Source organism: Lissotriton helveticus, chromosome 7, assembly GCF_964261635.1.
Source record: "Lissotriton helveticus chromosome 7, aLisHel1.1, whole genome shotgun sequence".
Lineage (NCBI taxonomy): Eukaryota > Metazoa > Chordata > Amphibia > Caudata > Salamandridae > Lissotriton > Lissotriton helveticus.
Window position 1 is genome coordinate 1,809,072,213 of NC_136068.1, and position 16,154 is coordinate 1,809,088,366.

Genomic DNA, 16,154 nt, shown 5'->3' on the forward strand with positions numbered 1-16,154 from the left:
TGCTCACCTTAGCACTTGCACCCTCACTTATTGTAAATATCACCATTCACCAAGTGCCTCTCCGGTTGTCACATGATTTGCTCGACACAGTGCTGTTTAACTGTATTTAGCCATGTGAAAGACCCTGAAAAATGTGCTAAATAATAAGCTTCTTCTAAAAAAACGTCTTTGAGACTCCTTGGTTTTGTCTTGCTCTTTGTAATGCTAACTGCATACTGTATTTAATTGACTTCTATTGATACCACATGGGAATTGTTTCTTGTTGAATTCCACAACAGGGCGCAGTGAGATTTTGGCGCTATCTTCTTCTGTCCAAGAAAGGATGAGGATGCATTTTGTGCTAATAAAATAGCGCAGCCTACTAAGCTTTAGAACCCACTGCATATCACTAGGTGCCCTTGCGTACGCTGTAGAGATTACAACTTTCAATTACTGCAGAATATGCAAAGGCACCGAGTGGTATATGCAGTGGTTTCTAAAGTTTGAAAACCACTGCATATTACTCTACTACCTTACATACTCTGAAGTGATTTAAGGCCATAAGTATCAAAAGTCATTTTACGATTCTCAAATAGCGATTTTTTGCGAATCACTATTTGAGAATCGCATAATGCTATGTATGTAGGATTTGCAATACATTTTGCGATTCCTACTATTCCGTAATTGCGAATCTCAAATTGCGATTCGCAATTAAGGAATACCTGCCCATTCATTCCTATGGGCCTAGAAGCCCATAGGAATGAATGGGTAGACATTCTCAATTTGCGATTAGCAATTAGCGAATCGCAAATTGAGAATACAATTTCAAGGGTGCAGTCCTGAAATAAGCATGGGTGCACATGTGGTGCACATACATGCCCTAAGGGCATGTATGTGTTTCACAGAGCACTTTGAAAAATGCAAAAAAGTGCATTTCTCCAAGAAATCGCAAATTACCACCAACTAGAAGTTGGTGGTAATTTGCGATTCCTTAAGGCGAAATTGCACTTTTTTGGTGCTTCTTACATTGCCTTTAAGGAATCGCAAAATTTGTGATTCCTTAAATGCAATTGCAAAATGAAGAATCGCAAATTTTGCGATTCCTTATTTTGCATGCAGATTTGCTTCATACATATCATTTAGCAAAAATGCGATCGCAAATGCCGAAATTCTGCAAATTTCGGCGTTTGCGAACGCATTTGTGCTTGATACATATGGCCCTAAAAGTTTTAGGGCCCAATTCACTAAAGTAATCTGAGACAAAATCCTAACTTTACTACTTTTGGTATTCACAGAAGGCATTTAGTAGTAGTAAAGTTAGGATTCCTAACTTTACTACTACTAAACTGAGAAAAATCTTAACTTTACGACTTTCTGTATTCACAAAAGGCATTTAATAGTAGTAAAGTTAGGAATCCCGACTCTACTACCACTAAATGCCTTTTGTGAATACCGAAAGTCATAAAGTTAGGATTTTGTCTCAGATTACTATTGTGAATCGGGCCCTATGTTACTGCAGAGTATGGAAGCACACCGAGTGGTATGTAGTGGTTTTTAACTTAAGAAACTGTTGCATAATTTTTAATTCAAGATAACTCTGGTGATGCATGTTTTTGCTGAAGAAAGAACAAAGTTTTGTCTTGTGTGAGTTTTGACTCGACATAAAGTAGCACAGAAGGTTAATGTGTTACTGCTTTTGTCACCCCAACTCTTTTGTTTCCCATAGTTCATGAGTTACAATCCTAATATAACACATTGACCCATGAACTCACATCGAATAGCTGCATGCAAAATGTGCGGTCTAGGCTACAACTTTGTTTTCCCCCCAGTCTTTCTTTATCCTTAGATTTGTTAAAAACACTTTATAACTTACTTATTAGTAAAATCAACCCCAACCACTTAGGTATGTTTTAAATCTTGAGTTTGTGCTTCACCAGACCAATCACTAAAATATACTGCCTACTAGTATGGATGGCATGTGTCCCACATCTTGTGTTCCTCATTGTCTTATGTACCGTCCCCTATAGACTAATTTACATACTTGTATGATTGACTCCGCATAATGTGTGTGATGTGAGGTGCTCTGGCACCCTACACTGGTATGAGTAGTGGTATAAAACAAATGAAATGCATGTGAAAGAGAGTGGCTGTGGAGAGATGAGGTGCACTGTTGTAGGGTGGTAGTGAGGGAATTCGTGGAGAAGGAGGTCATGGGGTGGCAAGAAATAATGCTGCACCGTACGCTGCCCACACTAAAGCCAGCCATGCCGCCACCCCTTGTATTCATTGCTTACTGGAATGTCGAACCACCCCTCCCACCATACCATCACACTCCCAGCCGTCCCAGAGGGGTCTTTTTATTTATGTATTATCATTTCCTAATAGCAGTTGTCAAGATGTCCCTTCCTAAGTGCGCTTTTGCATACATTTTATTAGTTTTTTCATTTACCACTTCAAGATGGGCGCCTGCCATTTTGGAATGGTGCATTAAAAAAAAATGGTCATGCATGCATCATGACATGTGCAAACCAGTGCCACAACGTCATGCACCCTTCATGACACACGCATCATGACATGTGGCGTCATCTTGGAATGAGTTTCCGTAAGTAGGGAACTTACGTTGCCAGATGCGCATGCGCGTGCCTCTTAATGCGCGTGCTCCATTGCTAGAGTAAACAATCTTTGCATAACCAATAACTTGACACTTGATTACTGTTGCTAGCCAGGCTTGCCATATATTAATAGCATATCTGTCATTTGCTGTATGAGTCAAACGTAACAATTATCATATGCACACATTATGATGTTAAAACAAGTGTTCTTTGATGTTTACAACAAATAATACATGCAGAAAACAACCAAGCAAGCTAAATGTTATAATCAAATAATTTTGCAATTTAACTGGTGCCCGTAAAATTGACACCGCATTTCCCCTCAGATTTCCATCTTTTCACCGCAGCTGTCTCCAGTCACAGCTTTCGACCATGGTCTTTCTTTCTCTATGTTCTACACCCCCTTCCTCAGGCCACCCACTCCTTTCCATCTCCATTGTGTTGACTCCCCCCCTCTCTCAGTTTAGACCACAGCCACCTTCTTTTCCATTTCACCCCAGCCCTTCCGCTTCAGGCAGTTCTGCTCCAGGCTTTCCTTAGCCAGAGACTTCTCTAACTGACTTCCATCTTTCGAGTACAGCATACTGACATACTCTGAACCACAAACCTCTCTCCTCAGCAACAGCACCTTGTCATCTCTCTGCAGCCTTAGGGAGCTGTGACACAGAACACTGCCAGGCTGAGTGAAAGTGGGAAAAGGAGGGATGGAACTGAGGGGGAAAGAGTGAGAAGAGAGAGAGTGAGAAGAGACAAAAAGAGTCAGCCAGACAACGCATCTGCTTGCCAGACGAAACCACTTCCTTTCAGACTCTCAGTTACACACTGTTGAGCATCAAAACACAAGTTGTCTTTCAGCAGCAATAATTAAGTAAACAAAAAGCATAAACAGGAAAGGCAGCTATCTCCATAGGCTTTGAATACCAGCTTGTATGCAGGTTCTCATGGATTAGACAAATTCTATGAAGTAGTTTAACCTCCTATTTGGCCAGTGTTGAGACCTCATGGATGTCTGATTGCTTGTGAAGAAGCTCTCTTCAGCCTCCTTGGTTAACCCTTGTGTCGCTGGTCTTTCTTTCTAGGTAGTGATGGGACGGCGGTCTTCCAGAAGTCCTGCGGAAATGCCTGGGAATGCAGCCATCCCGCCTCCATGGCCGCTGGAACTTACCGCGTGCGAGCCATCTCCAAGTGCTGCGACACAGACTACTGCAACAATGGCACCATAGACTGTACGTGAAGATCTCAGCTCCCCACACCATGGTGGGAAGGGTGCATGATGGGGGTGTGTGCGTGTCTGGCTGTGTGTTTGTCTGTCTGTCTGTCCCTCAGGTACCCATTCATAATTTCTAGATTTAGGAGACACAAGTCCAGAGGAAGGAGTGACTGGCCCATTCTGCAATTAGAAATTACGGAGTTAGGCCAGAGGTACGACCCACCAATTTTCAAGTCGAAAATTGCGTCGCATTTGCGACTCGCAAATTAGGATGCCCAACAGTGTTTAAGACACTGTTTGCGATTCCCAATGGGATAGCAAGTTGCATGCCTCATGCATATTCAGAGGCTGTCCCAATTTGCGACCCCATTGGGAATGGCTGGCACTCCCAGGGATGGTGTTCTTCTGGGGTCAGGGGTCCTGCTCATGCTTCCATGAAGCAAAGCAGAAGTTTGCAATTGCAGGGCGGGAGCAGTTCGCCCGCCCTGCGATTGCAAATTGCAATGTCCCGGGGGTAGGCACCCCAGGACATTGCTGAAGCTGGCCCTAGTGGGTGGCAGTCCTCAGGGCCATCAAAGGCTCCAGGAGGTGGGCCGCAAGGCCCTCCTCCCTACTTGAACATAGCCTCGGGGTCCGCAACGGATCCCCGTATTTGAATAATCATGGCCCGGGGAGGTGGTGGTCCCCCCGGGCAGTGTGGGGGGGGGCTCGAGCATCCCTACGCTTTGTTTTTAAATTAAGCCTTGGGGAGTGACGGTCCCGGGGGCTTGGCTTGGGGGGCATGCAAAGCCCCCACCCTAATTAATTAAAGTCCCCAGAGCAGCGTAGAGGAGGCAGAAGTACCTCCACACATTTTCTTTTTAAAGCCCCAGGTAGGTGGCCGTGGAGGGACCACGTGCCCCTGCATACTATTAATCATGCTCCCGGGAGGTGGCGGTCCCCAGGGCTGAGCAGGTTCCCGCATATATTTTCCTCATTGCCTCCGGGACCTGGTCCACCCGGGCACTTATTCAAATGAAGCGTATGAGCCTGTGCTTGGTTTTTTACATTTTTTTCCTGCGGGATTCGCAGATCTACGTGATACCCAGCTATTTAAAAAGATGCTCTTTTGGCCCTACGGTTCCCTGTGGGACCCCACTGAGCAAGCCTAGGGGTTCAGAGTGTTTCTACCCTGCCCCCTTTTCTTCATTTTGAACCTTTTTTCTTGTGACTCGGTTCAACCGAATAACAAGCAGGCTGCCAACACTTTTTGGTTTGGAGTGTTGGCAGCCAATCAAAATAAATCCAGTGCTCGGGAGGGTTCGCAGATCCACTGCGGTCACCAGATATCAATATTTTTTAATTTCTCAGAAACTACTGAATGGATTTACACAATTTAAAAAAGAACGCTTTCTGAACCCAGAGCTAACTTTTTTTCCAAATTTGGAGTCATTTTGTTCAGCAGTTTGGGCTGTAGCCTTCTCCAAAATTTCCCTATGGAAATTAACATTGAGAAAATGTGTTTTAGGACCCCCCTTTTTTCTCGGCCCCCACTTGACGAATCACTCTGAAACTTTCAAGACAGGAGCTGACCGGAGCGCCCCATTAGTTTTGACACATTTTGTGAAGATTCAGCAACCGGCATCAAAGATATTGGAAAATTTAAAAAAGCTTTTCCTATGGAAACTAGATCCTAACTATAACTACCTACTGGCGACCGCCAGTAGGTATTATATATCTATATATCCTTTAGAGGCAGTGAAGACAACTTGGTTGCTCAAGGTCACATGACCTTTTGATTTTCATGAGACATATTGCATTTTCCTTCACTTCCTTTCCCCATCTAACCCCTTTCAAGCAGATTCACTCTCATATGTAAGAGATGAGACTCTAGTTGGAAGATGCAGGGTAGGCTAATCAAAGGATGCCCACATTTTACCATCACGGTCTGTTGAGAGCACCGCTCACATACCGAGGGATTAGAAGATTAAACAGAGGACAGTCTTTACTAATGCTCAGAAGAGAGGCTGTAGTAAGTAAGTAAAATATTTTATTTCGACAACCAAGTCGATTAAAGTGTCAAGTATAAGAAACAAGGCATTGTGTTAACATAAATAAGTTAAAATGACAATTCTGCAATTGTCATTTGTCACTGTGTTTAAAAATCGACTTCTGAGATAAAATGTATTGGCATTTCATTACAATTAATGCATCTGCATAGTAACAAACAAGTCAAGACCCTAGGGCTGTAGCTAACAGACAGTAGAAGTGATCACTGACAGGGTTAGATTGTGCCTTTCATGTCCATCCGTCAACATCAAGTTAACGAACCGTCCATCCCATAGCAAAGATGTTTACTCCTATTATTCCAGAGATTGCAAGAATTATATCTGGCTGGAATGGGATCAATAAGTGAAGGATAGACCAATTCTATGACAAGAACCTAATGCATTTCGACAAGAAGAGTCACAGTATGGCCATGGATGGGTATAGGTAGGGCTACAAGGATGTCAGCGATAGTTGAAATGTTGACAACAGCACCCACACATATGGCACTTATGGGCTATTATGTCAGTGTTGGCATGCTGTAGAGAATGACAACTGAATATTATTAATGGTTTCATATTATATTAGAGTCAGTCAGCATGTCCCCAAGAATACCCAAAGTGTATCAGTCAAAGGCCATTCGTATTATGCGTTTAGGCAGCATTTTCCCCTGAATGCCTACAGTAGGACTCGAATTGACCATTATGATAGGTTTGGTGAGAATCTTCCCCAAATGCACACGACATGCCACTAGTTCATCTTTATTATTCCAGGGCTGCTCAAAGCGTGGACTGGACGGTCCATTACTACACTAGTGTATGACACTCACACTATGCCATTACTGCAACATTATTGAGCCAAGATCGCCACTGTGTCCAAAAGAAGGTTCACTTTATGTCGGCAATGGCCGGTTATTATGTTAGGGTTAGTTAATTTGCAGGTATAGACACAACATGTCATGGAAAGCCCCAGGGGGCAGGCGTGAACGCCATAATCGGCACCAAACTACATATGTACAAGATTGTATACACACACACATGCATGTAAACACATACACACGGACCCACTTGAGTTTGGACAGCGTACTGTAAATTAGTTGATTAAAAACACTTAACAACTTGGCTGCTAGAACATATATTGCTATTACTTCGTTCAGTGGTAGGCAGATCAATGTGTGCTAGGATTAAAATCTGTGCTCTGCTGCAATGCTCTGCAACAAATGCACAGATCCACACAGCTACCTTATTCGTGTGACTGCTTCCCGCTTTATTTTACAGTCGGTACCCTGACAAATAGACAAGGTGAATTAACCCCCTACATTATATATCACAGTGCTCTCCATGACATAACCTCTTGCGAACACACTCATATTGTCACACTTAAAATCTTTGCCACAGGTCACACATTTTGTGAAGAGCTGTAACAGCAGACAGATCATAGCAATAACATGATTCCCTAAGGCTCAAGTAAAAAAAAATGTGTCCTCATTCGCCATCAAACATACGCAGAGCAATTTGAGAAATCTCTGCGCCCCCCCTCTTGATTGGCACCTAGAGAGCTCTGATTCCAGATGGGTGCACTTTACACAGAACCTTTTTTTCCCATGTTTAATGGGTTCTGACCTTCTCACTGGGTATCTCCCGAGACTAACCAGAGGGGTAAAGTATTACAGTGTAGAGGCATAATCATTGGACAGTATTTATACCGTTATCTAAGGTATCTAGCCAGCCTACACATGGTAACCAATAATCCCCTTTCCTGTTCTTTTTATTTCTCGAGACCCTATCCAGCTTCATCGTATACTTATTGGAGTTTACCCAATGAAGAAGTGTCAGAGAAATACTTTTAATCCAGTATTTGCAGATTTCCCTCTGTGCCAATAGAACTAGATAACATATTAAATTATTTTCCTCTGGAGACATAGATTCATAATTTGGAGGACCCCCCCCCCCCCCACAAATACCAGCCTTATGATCACCTGTATATCCATCCCAAACATGGCTTTGATAGCTTTACTTACATTAACCCAAAAATGATGTAACATTGGGCAGTTTAAAAACATATGCACATCGTCTGACTTTTCCTGAAGGCATTTTGGACATTTCGGGGTGACTCCTTTCACACACTTGGAGAGCCTTAAGGGGGACCAAAATACTCTGTGGAGACAAAAGATATGGGGCCCGGTTCACAGAAATAACTTACGACAAAATCATAAACTTACTACTTTTGGTATTCACAAAAATTAGGATTTTGTCTTGTTTGTCTTTGTCTGTCTTAAGTCTGTCTTAACTGTGTCTTAAGACAAACTTAAGATAAAATCCTAACTTCTGTGAATACCAAAAGTAGTAGGTTTAGGATTTTGTTTTAAGTTAGTTCTGTGAATCGGCCCCTAAGTTTCTCCTTAAGTTTGCAGCTTGAACAGTGGAGTACAAGATGTTATAAGATACTTGCCATAGTTCTTCTCGATGGAGACCGGATAAGCACTCTCCCCCCAGGTTCGATGGAAGTTCAAAGATGCCATCTGCCAGTTCTACCAAAAGCCAATACAGGATCACACCTTCTTCCTATTTTTTCTTCTGAGGGCATTATCTAGTTCATTGGATATTCCGACCATTGTTCCAACAGCTTGATGCCAGCTTTTGATTTGCAGGTATTTAAACTTTGATAATTCATTATCTGTGATGTTTCTCAGATTTTCCCAGGGAAGCATCATACACTCTGGTGCAATTTGGCCCAACATAGTATCCCCGCTGTCTTCAAGGGAGTTATTAAAGACTCTTTAGTCCATTCCGGTGAGCCTGGAGCGTCCCAGATAAGGGGCCAGTGCACTGTAATAGCTTATTTTCAATGCTTTCCTGATTTTGGACCAGGTAGAGGCTAACCCATTCAGGGTCTTTAGCGTACCCATTTGAAAAATCTTGGATCACCGATTTTATATATAAAACCTCAGTCTCCTCCCTTTAAATCTGTCAACATTTCCTGAAACATACTCCTGATGTCAGAGCTATCTGGTTCATTCAGAAGCATTTTTTCTGCCCTCCTTACTAATGCCCGTGCATATAAGTCTAGGTCTGGTAAGCATAGTCCTCCCTTGTTCTTTTTTCTCAATAGTTTTTTTCCACAATTTCCATGTACATTTCGAGGCCCATATAAAGCTGTTTATTTTTGCCTGGAAATATTTCAGACCATCTTCTTTGAAGGCTGGGGGAATATTTTGAAATAGGAAGGTAAGTTTCGGTAAGACCATCATTTTTATTAGTTTGACCCTATCAAATATTGTTAGAGGTAAGTATACCCAGCTCGTCAGAGAACTGCAAATCTCTTTGTTGATTTTCGGGAGATTTGTATCTATAATTCTCTCAATACTTTGTGTGATCATAATGCCCAGGTATCTAAATTCTTTTTTCCTTTGCTGTGTGTGATAATCTATATTCCATGCCATTCATTCTGTTCTGGAAGCATTTATCTCTTACCCAGATATCTGACCGAACTGGGATGCCAAGTTGTATATTATTGGGGTTGCCATGTTCAAGTCAGGCTTGTATCCCATTAAATCATTGGCATATAATGCTACTTTTATTCCCCAGCTCTTATATCTGAAGGGTGAAATTCCGACATAACGTATGATCTTGTCAGCAAATGGCTCAATATACAAGTTGAAGAGCAGAGGTGATAACAGACACCACTGCCTTGTCCCCCTCTGGATTTTAGCAAGAGCTGACATGTTCCCATTCACTATGACTCTAGCTGTGGGATATTGATAAGTCAGATTTATTGTTTTACAGAAATTTTCTCCCAGGTTACACAGTCTCAATATCTGCATTAAATAGGGCCAGTTGACTGGGTCAAATGCCTTTGTGGCATCCAGGGTAATAACGGCCAAAGGTACTTTTTGGAGTGTTGCTACATCGATTGCCCCAATCAAGTTGTAAGTGAGGTATTGAATTCCTGTCCCTTGGACAAAACCTTTCAGATCTTTATGTAACAGATCATCTATCACTCCTTTTAACTTATCTGCTAAAATCTTGGCAAAGATTTTATAGTCAAGATTAAGCAGAGAGATAGGTCTGTATGAATCGCAGGAGTTGGGTGATTTTGATGGTTTGAGAATTAAGGCCACTGTGTCATCGTTCCATGATTGTGGCATTTTCCCTCCCTCTTCATAGATATGAGAAAATTACTTCTCCATTACTGGGATAAGGATCTCCATCAGACACCTATACAGTTCCGCTGGTAGCCTGTCCGGTCCCAGAGCTTTACCAGATTTTCCTGCTGTTTTTACTTTTCTAATCTTACTCGTTATTATTGAGCTGTTTAGATTGTTAGATTCAACCTCACCGATTTTGTTTGAGGCATCTTGGTCAAGCCAGGTCTTAATTTCCTCCTTTCGGACGATTTGATCTTCTTGATACACCTTTTCCAAATGCCTTTAGAAAGTCTCTTCTATCTCTATAGGGCTCTTAAGTATGTTCCCTGTGGTCTCACATCTTATTTCTCTTATGTTTCCCCTTGCTAGATCTTGTCTGGTCTTCCAGGCTAAGAGCTTGCCACAACCTTCACCGTACTTGAAGTGAGCAAGCTAGCTCGCCTCCCATTTCCTTTTTAACATTGAGACAATCACTCCTGCCAGTTCTAAATTGAGAGTTTGCAGCTCTGCCGGGATGTCCTCAATCGTTTTTCGCACAAAAATGCCGCCCCACCTTATTTGTTAGCTCTTACTTATAAGCAACACATCAATCCTAATTAGATATGTTCGGTATATTTATTTTTACCTTTTCTTTCAATATTTTTTGAAAACAGTCTTTGGTTTTATGTCAGAGTAGAAACACAACACATATAACATATACATACATCAACTTAACCATAACATTTATCAAAAAAAGAGGGACATTACTAAATAAAAATACATTCACTATACACAACATAGCATATATATCTATTTCCAACTGTTCCAAAAGGCAAGTCACAATTCCTCGCCTAAATGACCATCAGTGATTTGAAATATGAGGAACAGTAATTGACACAATCACAGTTAGAAGGAGATATCAAGACACATCAGTTCTATGAGTCAGTCGTTATTAATATTTTTTAGTTTCCATCTCCTTTTTGCCGACGCGTTTCGAACTCCATACAGCAGTTATGGGTTCTCCTCAGGGCCTTGTCACTTCTATCTTAACTGTAGCCAGCCGTGGTTATCCTATGTCTGGGTCTGGGTCTTTAGAGCTGCAATCTTCAATTTAACTTAAAGGTCCGTGTACGGGCGTCTCCCTATGGCACGGTGATGCTTTTGACCTGATGCGGTACACCGCTGACCTCGGGGGCGACTTATATCCGTTTCGCAACTTTATCTGAAATGATCAGACTCCCATTATGTGCACTGCGCACTCACTTCCGTGTTTTTTCTCACTCCGGTTCCTGTACTTCTTTTGTGCAGCTTGCTTTTGCTAATCCGGACCTTCCTTATGTACCCCGCACACTTACTTCCGTGTCAATCGGCAGATTGCCCCCTTGGATGTTAAATCTTTGCTCTAGCTTCTGAATCCTACATTCGATCTCTTCCACCTCTGATCTGTATTTTATTTGCCTGGCAATTTCCAGCAATGTTAGGCAACCTCTCAAAAAGGTTTTCTATGAATCTCACACTATTTCAATTGGGGCACTATCAATGTTGTTTCAAAAGAAATCCCTGGTCTCACTAGTCTATCTCTCTATCACTTCCTCTTGTAGCAGAATGGCACGGTCCAAAGTCCATCTCCAAGCTAAAATTACTGCAGAGTGGTGATAGATGTTCACCCATGTGTTTTACATCTTACACACAGTTTTTCAAATCAAGGGTAATTAAAAAGAGATATAGTCTGTAGTGGAGGAGTGTGGCTCAATGGTTAGAGCGGCAGGCCCTGATGCAGAGTTCCGGCCAGGGACCAGGGTTCGATTCCCGCCTCGGCAGGGTCTCGGGCTCAATTTCCTCGGACCTGTTAATTCTCGCCTCGGTGCCTATTCTAAGGACTGGCCCCACGCTGCAACTCTGGGCAATAGCTTGCTTAGCCTCCACACCGGCCCCAACAGTGCTAAGGATGCCTGGCTTCACCCTGGGGGTGCCCAGGAGGGGACACTTCATAGGGAAGGCCAGGAGGGGTTCCACAGCGGTATGAGTATCAGCGCCAGGAAGCCGAATAGGCGACACTGCAAAGTGACCGTCTGGTGACAGTGCGCTCTATAAGTACCATGACATTTACATTTATGTCTATATTTTTTATTATGGAAAGTATACCCTCTATTGTTCCCCATTTTGTCGCTCCATACATCGAGCCATCCTAACTGTCTTATAGCATTTTTAATTGTTGATCTCATCTTACAATTTTGTGTTGCTGTGCTCTTTAATGAGCGATCCATAACTGGGTCTAGTACCACATTAAAATCTCCTGCCAAGATTAGAGAGTCTGGGAAGTTTAGTAGTTCAGAGAGCAGTCCTCTAAAAGGGGTGGATCGTCTGTTGTGGGACCATAGTATCCTACCACTGTAAATTTTTGAGAGTGGCACTTTATTTTAGCTATGGTCCATCTCCCCATCTTGTCTACTTTACTTTCTGCTAACAGAATTACAGGGTTTCTTTTCATTAATATAGCCACCTCCTTTGTTGTTATTTGATGCGTGGTACAGACTACATCCTGGATCCAATGTCTAGTCTTACACAAGTTCCTCATCTCAGTATCGGTTAGATGAGTCTCTTGAAGTATAAGGATTTGTTCTGGGATGTCCTTCAGATATTGAAAAATCTTATCCATCCTATACTTAGATCTTCCACCATTTAAGTTCCAAGAAAGAACCTTCAACTTTGCATTTTGATCCACTATTGAATGTGTCATATCACAAATATGAAAACATGTGAAATTGAGGACCTACTCAGGCGAATCGGACATATTTTAAAAAACTTTTCTCCCACTGTTCCCCACCCAGTGCTCCCCTCCCTCTCCCTTCCCTTCTCCCTACCAAGTTCCTCCCTCGGAGAACCCCCTATATTCCTCATTATGGCCCTACCCTGGCCTATGAGGCCCTCCCCTCAGAGTCAGGAAAAAGACTCAAAGTTTACGCTAGCTTGGAGAGTGTTAAAAGCTAGATTTAAAACATCCCAAACTCCTATTTCAGACTAGCGGGGTATGAAAAAATATATAGAAGATAATGCTACAGGTGGCACAGTGGAAAAAGACTTCATTTAACTTGCTCCACCCCCGAGATAGACTGTAGGAAGTCTTCTGCTTCCTCTACTCGCCTAAATACTTGCATTTTGTTGTTTTGCATTACTTTTAGTGTAGCTTGGAATTTTAGCTGGGCTGTAGCACCCTGGTTTCTAAAGGGATCTAGCAGCTTCCCCAGCTTCCACTGCTTTGATGCTGTCATGGAAGAAACATCTGACCATATTTTAAAGGTATTTCTTTTGCACATAGTGAATTTAACTTAAATGTCTTATTCAGAATTTCATCTTTCAGATTGTACGTTAAGAAGGGGACTAATATTTTCCTAGGCATAGTTTTATTTGGATTCAGTCTGAAAGGATCCCTGTGGGTATGTAACGTTTACAACGCAACTTTTACAACGCACTACCATTACAACGAAACTTTTACAACGCAACATCCATTACAACTCATACATTTACAACGCAGTCATTACAATGCATGACACTACAACGCATACCACAACGCATACCATTACAACGCAGTCATTACAACGCATACCATTACAACGCAAAACTTACCATCCAATACTTACCCTACTGTTGCACCCCCTGGAGTTAGAATAGTAATTTTAACCCCTACACTATCCAATATTGTCCCTACTGTTGCACCCCCTGGAGTTAGAATAGTAATTTTAACCCCTACACTATCCAACACTTACCTTAATTGTAATGTAATGTAATGCGTTGTAATGGTATGCGTTGTAAATGTAGTATGCGTTGTAGTGGAATGCGTTGTAAAGGTATGTTTTAAGAATTTGTTGTAATGGTATGCGTTGTAAAAGTGTGCGTTGTAATGGATGTTGCGGTGTAAAAAATGCGTTGTAAAGGTATGCGTTGTAACGTCATACATCCATCCCTGTGCACCCTCTGAATATCTAGCATAAGTGCTTGCGTTGGGGTGTCAATTTGAGTGGCTTGCCTAATCAGTTTAACCAAAAATTCTTTAAGATTGTCCCCTTCTGCCCCCTCTGGAATCTTAAGCAGACGTATGTTATTTCTCCTTTGGGAGTTTTCAAGGGATTCTAGCTTATCCTGAAAGCCTTTCTCCCTTTCCTTTAATCTACTCATATCCTTTGCAATTTCTTCTGATTTTGAGAATAGCTTGGTTACAGCGGATTCTAATATTGTTGTTCTGGCAGCTAGTGAGTCGAAATTGTCCTCCAATGGTTCGCATTACGTCTTAATTTCAGCTTGGTTCCTCTCTGACACCGCAAACCTGTGACTGACTTTCATTGTTAACTTTTGCAGCAGGTCTGAAACTGACTGCGGAATAGACTTGGTTCTAAGGTCTCCTGAATCTGCAGTGTCTACCGTATCCACCCTCTGAACTAACACTTGCTCTCTAATAGTCTCACCTAAGCATTTGTCTCCAAATCGGCCCGGCTGGTTCGACAGGGCTTTTTTGCCTGTTACGTCTCCTCCATCCTTATCTTTATCATCCGCCATCTTAGTTTACACCTCACGCTCAAGTAACTAAAATCTGTTGGGACTTTGAATTCCTACCAGGTAATCAATGTACTCAGAGTATTTCGAGGGCTCTGGGGTGCCACTTAAATTGTTGTCTACTATTGGTTTTAAAATCAGTGTACTAGGAGCAACCCTAAAATAGCTCCTCTCAGAGTTTTGAGGGGTGTTCTTTATTGTCTTGGCTATTTTCTTCTTAGGAGTAATCCATTCTACTGGAAATGCTTTCAATTTAGGTGTTAATAGTGGTGGTGGAAGTTTTATATGTTTTTTACATACAGACTTTTCCTGCTTTGGGATAGTACCCTGGTTGTCTTGGTCATTTAAATGTGTTTGGCGAGTAGTTAAATTGATTTAAGGCTGTACTCCTCAGAGTGTACCTGCTTTTTTCTGTGGTTATACTTATGTTTGGGTCCCCGCTATCTTTTAACAGCCCCACTTTGGGATTTTCCTCCACTTCTTTCGGATTATGCAATAAATTACCCTCTCCCACTTCCTCCCCCTTACCTCCCCCGTACTGGGATTTCTCCTTTACTTTTGTCAGCCTGATTACTGATGCTGAGTTTCTTGACCGCCTCCATCTTCCAGTGGTTCCTTTGTGAACCTGGTAAGACCTGCAGCGTATCTGTGCTGCCTCTGCCCTTGCCACCCCAAATGGGAACACGCGCTGTGGCTCTCCGACCTTGGTCAACTTCTGTGGCCACACGGGACCAGAAAGGCTCCTGCATCACCCACCTCCCTGAGACTGCTCTGTAATGGGTGCCGCCACCGCTGCCACTATGCTCCCAGCCCAGCTAGCACTCTCCGTCTTGCCGCTACGTCTCTACTCCGACTGGCTCGCAGAAGGGAGGTGGATCCAAGCGTCCCTCCTAAAATGCCAGCTCCTGTGAGTTTCCCTTTTGCATTCAGGTTTTATTTTTAAAATATGGAGCTCCTGCCATAACAAAAAAGGTAGATTATATCCCCGCTGGTTATTTCATGCTTGTATCATTGTTGTTTCGCTGCTTTATTTTAACATTCTACTCCTGACTCCCAGAGCCTCTGCGACCGGCTACTCGCTGGCCGCCATGTTCTCCCCCAGGCTCAAGTTAATTTTAACAATATATATTTGCATACAGCAGTGAGTGAGGTCTACTCAGACAAATTAGCAATCAGTTCCTGCTACTGAGAGCTTATGTGCAGACATACAGCGAGCTTAGAAACCAGCCATGGCCACTTTCTCTAGGTGCAATGTTTCGTCCTTGCTCCCTCGTCATAGGACAAGTCAGCTGACATGCATGAAGAGGAGGCAGGACAACTTTTCAAGGCCTTTTGATGGCTCACAAAGCCTGACGGTGATGGCCACCGCAGCTCCCTGGTCTTCCTTTTCCAAGACTGGGATCTGAGAGTCAAGATCCAGCAGCTGTGATGGAAACACTATGCATGGATCTGAGCCAGGGCTACTCGCCGCTTTATGGCCAGAAATGCTGCTGACTACTCCCAGCAAGGCTGCTAATACCTCTCCGGCTTCCTGCACGGAGCATGCAGAGGTCTTGCGGTTGTTATGTGCACTCAGTGTCATTATCGGCTTCTGCTACTTGTTGTGAAAACTGTGGAGCAAGTTCTCGTGAGTGACGTGTGATCCAATAAG

General features: G+C 42.7%; 1 protein-coding gene across 1 annotated transcript in view; it reads left to right on the top strand.

The window, feature by feature from the left end:
- Positions 1–16,154, top strand: part of LOC144770796 (phospholipase A2 inhibitor and Ly6/PLAUR domain-containing protein-like) — a 213,300-nt gene that overhangs the window by 155,732 nt on the left and 41,414 nt on the right. Inside the window, exon 3 of the mRNA XM_078655555.1 lies at positions 3,671–3,817. Within this exon, the coding sequence (XP_078511681.1) occupies positions 3,671–3,817 (147 nt within the window). The remainder of the gene's footprint in view (positions 1–3,670; positions 3,818–16,154) is intronic.